The sequence below is a fragment of the Electrophorus electricus genome, chromosome 2 (assembly GCF_013358815.1).
Source record: "Electrophorus electricus isolate fEleEle1 chromosome 2, fEleEle1.pri, whole genome shotgun sequence".
Lineage (NCBI taxonomy): Eukaryota > Metazoa > Chordata > Actinopteri > Gymnotiformes > Gymnotidae > Electrophorus > Electrophorus electricus.
Window position 1 is genome coordinate 11,664,056 of NC_049536.1, and position 8,393 is coordinate 11,672,448.

At 42.8% G+C, this 8,393-nt stretch overlaps 1 protein-coding gene across 1 annotated transcript in view; it reads right to left on the reverse strand.

Moving 5' to 3' along the window:
• Nucleotides 1–548: 548 nt before the first annotated feature.
• The window catches only part of ptpn9a (protein tyrosine phosphatase non-receptor type 9a), a 28,010-nt gene continuing 20,165 nt past the window's right edge, over nt 549–8,393 (reverse strand). Inside the window, exons 4-13 of the mRNA XM_035535137.1 lie at nt 6,193–6,317; nt 5,961–6,066; nt 5,402–5,512; nt 4,969–5,285; nt 3,951–4,038; nt 3,742–3,811; nt 3,549–3,627; nt 3,151–3,301; nt 2,254–2,461; nt 549–1,314 (exon numbers count right to left, since the gene is read on the reverse strand). Coding sequence (XP_035391030.1) covers nt 1,124–1,314; nt 2,254–2,461; nt 3,151–3,301; nt 3,549–3,627; nt 3,742–3,811; nt 3,951–4,038; nt 4,969–5,285; nt 5,402–5,512; nt 5,961–6,066; nt 6,193–6,317 — 1,446 coding nt within the window. The 3' untranslated portion in view covers nt 549–1,123. The remainder of the gene's footprint in view (nt 1,315–2,253; nt 2,462–3,150; nt 3,302–3,548; nt 3,628–3,741; nt 3,812–3,950; nt 4,039–4,968; nt 5,286–5,401; nt 5,513–5,960; nt 6,067–6,192; nt 6,318–8,393) is intronic.

The following is an 8,393-nucleotide window of genomic DNA, read 5'->3' on the forward strand; positions in this document are numbered from 1 at the left end:
TGTTATAAACCATTTCAAATAGACTTCAGAAAAGTTAGGACATTAAGTCAAAACACTGCTCAAAAGTGTCACAAAAATGACAGCTATCACAGGAATTATGTATTTAGCATTACTCATGTTCTGAAGCTGTCTCTTTGTAATATAGTGTTATTTATTCACATCATTACATATGAATATAAAGTATTTATAAATATATATGTATAGTAAATGAACCCTTTGTAGAACACACCTTCAGCCGATGGAGTACTAACGGAGCAGAAGCAAGTCGCCATGTTCTGTTGTGTCCACTGAGGACACTATCTGGGGTGTATTTCAAACACTTGTGTATGAGCCCTAGTGACCATGATCCCATTTTATGGACAACGGGTGTCCAGTTTAACTATGTGGCGTCAGCCAAAATGTTGATCCCTCTGAAGAACGCCCCCCCCCCCCCCCGCCCAAAGAACAGAACACTACTAGACTGAATGAACAGAGGCTGCAGCTGCTTCTGTGAACTTAAGTCATGTTTTTCCAGAGTATTTACTATAACAGAGCAAGCGCAGAGCAGATGGTTTTGAAATATGAAGTGTTTTAATCATTGCAGCCATATAGGAGGATACATTAACAACCTGATGGGCAAAAGGTTCTTTTGAAAGTTTGTTTTGACTGCAGATTTCTTAACTTTGAAAAATATGTAATGACGTATTGGCAGCCAAAGTAATGTGAACTTTTTGACAGTCACAAAAAGAACTATTGGCCACTAATGACTTACAAACATTAAACCACAGTATGAATACCTTCATTTCATACAGTATTACTGATTGGATACGAGACAGATTAACGTTTTCAGTCTTTAGATGGATTCAACAGAGATTTAGATCTCTTGGTAAAAACAGTGTTAGTTAGCTATGATTGTGGCACTTCACACATCACCAATCTCTGAGTTACAAGTGCTTTGCTTGGAATGTCTGTCAGATGAGTGGGTCCTTGACCATTGTTAAGAAGATTCTCCAGGGCCTCCAGGATTTATGCTCAGTCTATTAGCAAACAGCCTATTGATTGGCTAAAGAGCACACTCTCAGTGTCACTGATTGGTTGAGGGCAATCTCTGTCTCACTGACTGACAGAAATTGGATTCTGTCCCTCACTGATTGGTAGACAGCAGTCCCTGTCGCTGGGCATGCTCGAGTATGGCGGTGTGGCAAAAATAATACTGTTCTGGCGTTTGGATGCTGAAGGCACGCTGAGTTCTCATACGCCTCACCGTCTGATATACATTCAGAGTGCCCACGTCCTGTAGCTGGGACAGGCAGATGTCTAATGCGCAGAACGTACCTGAGAGCAGAGGAACAACAGTCAGAACATCTACCGTTTCCCCCCAAGGGAGGAAAAAATACTAACGTGATTGTTAATGGGGCAATTTATTACTCACAAAAATATATCCAATTCCATTCTTATTCAACTATTCCTTTCCTTTATTCCTAATTTTGTCATGCCATCACCCTTTGTTGCACACCTGAATATACATTCAGGGAATGAATCTTGGACTGAAAATGATAATTTCCACTGACTTCTTAAGATTAAAATCACAAGAAAAGGTGGAAGCAGTTTTTAAATTGAGCTACAGTGGAACAGTTTAAGCAAATCTGCCAGTTCAAGCCCCACCACTGCCAAGTTGCCACTCTTGGGGCCCCTGAGTAAGGCCCTTAACCCTCAAATTGTATTCAGTCATAATTGTAAGTCACTTTGGATTAAAGCGTCAGATAAATGCCGTAAATGTAAACGTAAATCTGTGGCTGCAGTGCCAGATTTGCTAGTGTGTTTACACTGCTGCAGCTATGCCACTGTCAATCACGATGCAGTCGGAAACTCCCACACAGTCCGGATCAGGCAGAGCAGCATGGCTTTTGTTTAGCCTTCACATCTAGTTAAACACACATAGTGTCAGTGAAATTATATTTGCAGTCAAGCTGGCAGTTCCTTTAAGATGTCAGCTTCAAAACAATGACATGTTTACTGGACATGAACACTTAGGTGATTCACTCCATTCAATGGGCATCGTTAAACCCATCACAGCATATGCCATGACGTCTCAGTAGTCTGGGCTGTTTCAAACAGTCAGCATTATTCTGAAGGCTTGTGCTAAGGATAACAACTCAGTCATACACAAATAGTAGAATTCATAAGAAAGCGATATTCATCAGCCTTGGGAAACATGCACGCACACGTACGCACGCAGTTCTTGTCTGTGGTGCTGGGCGACCGGTTAGTTACCCGTTCTGCCGATGCCTGCGCTGCAGTGGACGACCATGGGAGGCCCCAGGGGGTGCCCTCTCCACTGGGAGCCCAGGGCCTTCACTGCTCTCCTCTGCTGCTGCTTCACGGCACCCAGGAAGTCGAGCAGACAGAGTGCGGAGGAGGGGACACCATAGTCAGGCCAGCTTAGGAACTGGAAGTGAGTCACCTGCCTCTGCTCACAGGTCTGATCAGACGAGAACCAGGGCAAAGCAAAACCAAGTCAGTCCATTTTGGATGCATGCAGCTCGGTGGTCTATGTGCAGATCTGGAGCAGGTGACCACAGGTGTGGGAAAAATCATACTGAACACATTTGTTGTTCACAGTATATAAAATGGGTCTATAAAGACAAACAGCTCCAGAGGTGCATATTTCAAAATGGCATAATTTCTGGTTGTTTTGGATGCGTCAAAATCATCAAATGTCTCATGTCATGAAGTCTGGTACTTGGGTCCTAAACCAATTCTTCTAGCTAGGGTTAGTCTCAGCTCCACATAGTGTTTCACTGTCCTAAACTGCCCAGGAAATGGAACTAAGGGCTTTATGGCTGAGTAGCTAAGTCTTACTGTCTGCCTACCGGATAGCTACAACAGCATTGGCCAAACTTTATTACACAGCTAACCTGCACAGACTTGGTAAAATGTCTCCTAAACTCCAGATTTTCCTTTAAACTCCAGAAATATCTGAAAATGCTTCACAGAAAAAGCAAACTCACTTTCTCTGGTAATTAAACCAACACCATCCGTTTTTCTCCCACAGTAGACTGACTTCCTGAAACTGGCCACATTCTTACCTTCCCCTACCATATCCCCTACACCACTGATCCGTTTCTCTGTCAGTCCATGCAGGTGTGCATGTGTGCAAACATGCTTTACCTCTGTGTTATGCAGCTCCAAAGTGGTCTGGTTGTAATGGGAGTGGTTGTCCACTCTCTGGCTGACTACAGCTACATGTCCGTATACCTCCTGCCCCCCCTCCTGCAGGGGCCAGTACTGACCACACTTCCTTCTGCCCCCCTCGTCTGTCCTACACACACGTGCACACACACCCACACAACACGTTCATGAATTACGCAGTATCTTTGAAACAGTCAGCAACATCCTTCAGAGCAGTCTAGAAGGCTGGGGATAACAGTTTAGAGCAGTGATCTGCCTGTGAGTTTATGGAGGGAAAAAGGAAACACATTCTGGCACACTAATGTAGAACTGTATTATCCAGGCTTTGTCATTTTGAGCCCTTCCTGTTGTTTTTGTGTGCATGACTCATGTCTCACCTTGTTGTCATGACGATGACTAGCACGTTTTGCTCCCACACCATTCTCCAGAAATCTCCGTAGGTTTTTTCCAGTGGGCCTGTGCAGAGTCACCTGGTTACTCTCCAGTTTGAAGCATGCACATTAGACAATGGCCTGCTGAAGTTTGCAGCAAGCTTTTAGGTTCCAATGGCCAGTGATTGCTCACGTTTACCTTGAGTTCCAATATATGCATTCTTCTGTTTGTAGCCATCCATGAAGCTGGCATTGATGTAGTCTGATCTCTGAGAAGAGAGCAGTGTCACTTAAGATGCTACTTAAGTGCTAAATCAGGCACTAGTGCAACTTTCTGCATGCACTACTAACATTTTACATGGCAAGTATTATCTTGAAACAAATAGAACTGTTAAGCTCCAGACCAACCTCATTTCTCCTACTTTTCAGTCTGACGCGTGTTTGGTCAAGACACAAAACGTCACCATAGCGATTCCTCTCCTGGTTGCAGGCAGCCCTGTGGATGTAAAGGACAGCCTGTGATTCTTGTTGCAAAACTTTACTCTTTGACAAACCTACTGCTTCACACAGTAGCCACCTTTAGGGGGCAGTCAGGCACAGTAACGACCCAACGAGCGAGTGTACAAAGAATCATAGATGTGGACCTACACATGCCCATAGTGCCAGCAGGGCAAAACTGGCACATTAATTGCCTAAAGATTATACAGCCACCTACACATATGACAAAACACACTGGCAAACCTTTCATATGCCCACAGAATGTACTTTAAAGCAGAAATCCATGACAAAAATTCTTTTGCATATGGCACACAGATTTCTGCAATTTGCTACATTTTTTTATTATTTGCTCAGTAACTCCATTATAATATGCCATTATTAATTATAAATGTACCGACAGGCAAACGGGATAAAATGCAACTGGATAATTAGAAGCTTCTGAAATTATTCTTTTACAATAGTCTTCTAATACATCAAGCCTACCACTAAATCAGACAAATGGCATTAATGGCATCACTGATAATGCCGACACGGCTGCTTAGAAAAAAACAAAACAAAACAAAAAACATCTGCCTGGTGCACTAGACCAGAATCTGCCTGGTGCACTATCCCTGGCCCCAAGAGGCACTGTGAAACAGCAGAGTACAGTACCTGCACACCAGTGACTGAATACCATAATGTGTTTAAAACACACGTTAAATTTAGTATTCTTTTAAAATAGTTCTCATTATGCAAACAATTGTTAATTATTAAATGCACTTGTACTTATTAAATATCAGTTTATTAAACACATTATTGGTATTATATATTTGATATTGATAATATTATATTAAATTTACACCCCATCCTCTAAATATCATTATTCTCATTAGTCCTTGCGTTAGCCGCTAAGCATAGAGGCGATGCTTTTTGGTATAGCCATGCTCACAGTGCACAGTGGAAGGTTCCGGAAGGCTGCTCTTGGCGCAACTCCTCGTATTCCTGGTATATGCCGGTGCGCTGGGCTCGGCCCAGGTGGGCGGCAAACTCGGTTGGGTGCGTTCCATCCAGGCCTGGCGTGTGCACCGAGGCATCCTCCAGCGGGATGCCCACCAGTTCATCAACGGGGTCCACGCGCCCGTTCTGCTCGGCTAGCAGCCGCTGGTTCCAACCATACACATCCAGGGCCAGGCAGCCACCCAGGTGCTCGGGCAGGCAGTCCCGAGGAAGGTGCTGTCGCAGGTCAGCCATCTTCACCATCTGGACCTGGGGACGGAGCCAGGGCACAGAGATGATGGTGTTTATGCAGTGAACTAGGAAAACCGGACTAGAAGAGTTGTTGGCGGCATGGTGACCGAGAGGAGGGCTGTACGAGTACTGACCCGCTCTCTGAGTTTCTCCTTCAGCAGCAGACTGAGCAGGTTGTAGGGCACTCGGAACCAGACTGGAGCTCCAACTATGAACACCTTCTTCAACCGGGCAGGGAACGCACCCTGCATGGAGACGATCGGAGAAATACAGCCTCAGACTACACCACCACCCAGATACCCACCCCACTCAATCCCGATCACGTTATGAAATCTGAACCTCACAAGCTGATGAGGATAAAAATAAAACAAGGTGAGGTTCAATTAAACATTCAATATCATCAAAACAACTATCATTTTCATTTAATCACTTTTGCTTACGCCACAAAAGTCAAACTAACGTAGCTATTACGTTTCCTCATTGACAAAAGAAATTAATTCAGTTCTCACAGCTGCTGGAGAATCTTTGTGACAACTGAGCCTGAAAGCTGACCTTATTCTCAATAGCATATTACTACTTAAAAACAATAATTTACCTCACTTTAAATGGCAAGACAGAACTATTCACCATCACTACCAAGCAGTGCTCCCTGGAGGCCCTATGTATCTAAAGGTTTGAGAAGATTAAAATAACCTTCAGCAGGTTGAGAATCTTCTTGCTCAGGTCCAGTTCAAAATTGTTGTAGCTGGATCCTGCCATATCATAGATGAACACGAGACCATTTCTCTGAGTCTCAAAACTGCAGGAGGAGAGAAAGAGGGTGCAAAGTGAATACATCACATACTCTTACACATGTGACATAAATGAGAAACACCTTCTGCACACCACACTTTCTTGTGAGGGCTTGCAGCGTTGGTGCACTGACCTCTCTACTGCTCTGTCCAGCAGGTAGAACAGTGCCTGCAGCACCACGTGGTTGCCTGATTTGTTGGGGTGGTGCAGCTTGGCTGTGTACAGAGCTATGGAAGCACCTGAGGGGTCTCTTACTCCCTGAACAGGGGTAAAAAAAGCTTTGCCTTAATGTCAACACACACAGGCACATACCTTCTAAGTATCCAAAGGGGGCCTGCAGCAATCTATAGTAAAATCAAGAAGGATCTCGAATTTGACAAACATTCTAAAAACTTGCCAATACGAACCAAACGGTCACAGTTTTGTTCTCAACTGATAAGATCTTAATAGTGTTTTGTAGGCATAGTGCTCAACTTTTTTTTTGCAACTGAGTGATTAGCTTTGGGCAAAATTGTAATAGATGACATCATAGAAAATTACATCATAAACATCCATGCAACACAAGTGATGTTCTTGATATGTCCACTGGGAGGCAGAGTAGCAGAAAGACAGCCAGAGAGAAACTGCAGAGGAGGACATAAAGTCCAACTGGTGATTTCCCAGAAATGGACCAAGTCTTACCCTACACTTACAGCCTACACTACTCAAAGTATATTCGTTGGGGGGGTGGGGGGTGGGGGTACAGGACCACACCATAGTGTAATAAATAAACTTTAAATAAATTTAACTATTTGATTAAATGACTTACATTGGAACGTTAATATAATCCAAAAATGTGGTTATGTAATAGAGAGGTGATGATAAAGCTTATTTGCCCGTTTGGTAGCATTAGTAGAGTACAATACAACACACTTCATTTGTCCTAGCCTATTCTTGAGAATATTTATGTCAAACCCCTTTTAAAAATCTAGCTCAATTTTGATTACCTGTCCCCATTCACCAAGATGCGATGTTTGGTCTTTCTTCATAAAAATGCTAAGCTATAAAAGAGCCATTAAATGGAAAGGCACATCCAGTTTCTCTAGTCAACATTCAACACATGATTAGTTTACAGGGAGCATTTATTTTTTCCTCCTTTTTTAACCTGTAAAATAATGCACAATGTCCCATATAGTGGCATATACTGACAAGGAAATCATTTTGCTGTGGATCTCCTGTCTGTTCCTGGACCCCAGTCTGGGAAATACTGACACAGAGGGCTAAAGTAAGAAGTCTATTACCGGGGACGCAGAGCTATAAATACCACAGGCAGGATGTGGTACAGGAGGAGAGGAAGAGGAAAGATCGATCGGGGCAGGGCCAGTGAGGCAAGACAAATTACAGTGGCCTGGGAGGTCCACTACACCTCTCTGTGACTGAACATGCAATGGTGCGTACTTCTAGTCATCTAGTCATCGACCCTTGTGGCTCGACTGTTGTTCAGGTCTCACTCAGATGAAAGTAGGAGTGCAGTGTGCAATTAAATCAGGGGCAGCAATATTAATCAGGACTTTAAAAAAACTTTTTAAAAATCAGGAACAGCAAAATAAATGAGTGCTTAAAAATGGGGACAATAAGAAATCAGCATTTTAAAAATAAACAAATGTTAGGGACAGTAAAATAAACACACCGTAAGTGCTTAAACAACAACAACTTGGTAAGCTTGGTTTTACCAGGCCACCATTTACTGTACAACATCTTTCTTGCAAGTGTCAACAACACGTCATCTGAAACACTTGAAAATCTCTAAAGGACACAGTGCTTGACTACACAGTCTGAGTAATTGTTGTGTTAAAATATGATTAACCTTTAAAAGATTTATAGCCAGCTGGTTAGCTAGCTAATAAATACACTGTGTACACAATTATTAGGCAAGAGAGTATTTTGACCATATCAATTTTTATGCATATTTTCCAACTCCAAGCTGTATAAACTTGAATTGTTATTGGATTTAAACATATCAGGTGATGCGTATTTGTGTAATGAGGCAGGGTGTAGCCTAAGGAGATCAACATCCTATATCAAGGTGTGCATAATTATTAGGGAGCTTCTTTTCCTCAGGCAAAATGGGCCAAAAAAGATAAAAGTGAAAAATTGTAAAAAGGTCTTTTTAGAGGGAGGCAGCATTGCTAAGATATCGGGGCATGATCAGAGTACCATCAGACGTTTTGCAAATAGTCAACAGGGTCGCAAAAAACGTGTTGAGAAAAAAAAAAATGCTGCAAATTAACTGACAAAGATTTGAGGAGAATCAAACATGAAGCAATCAGGAGCCCATTATCCTCCAGTGCCGTT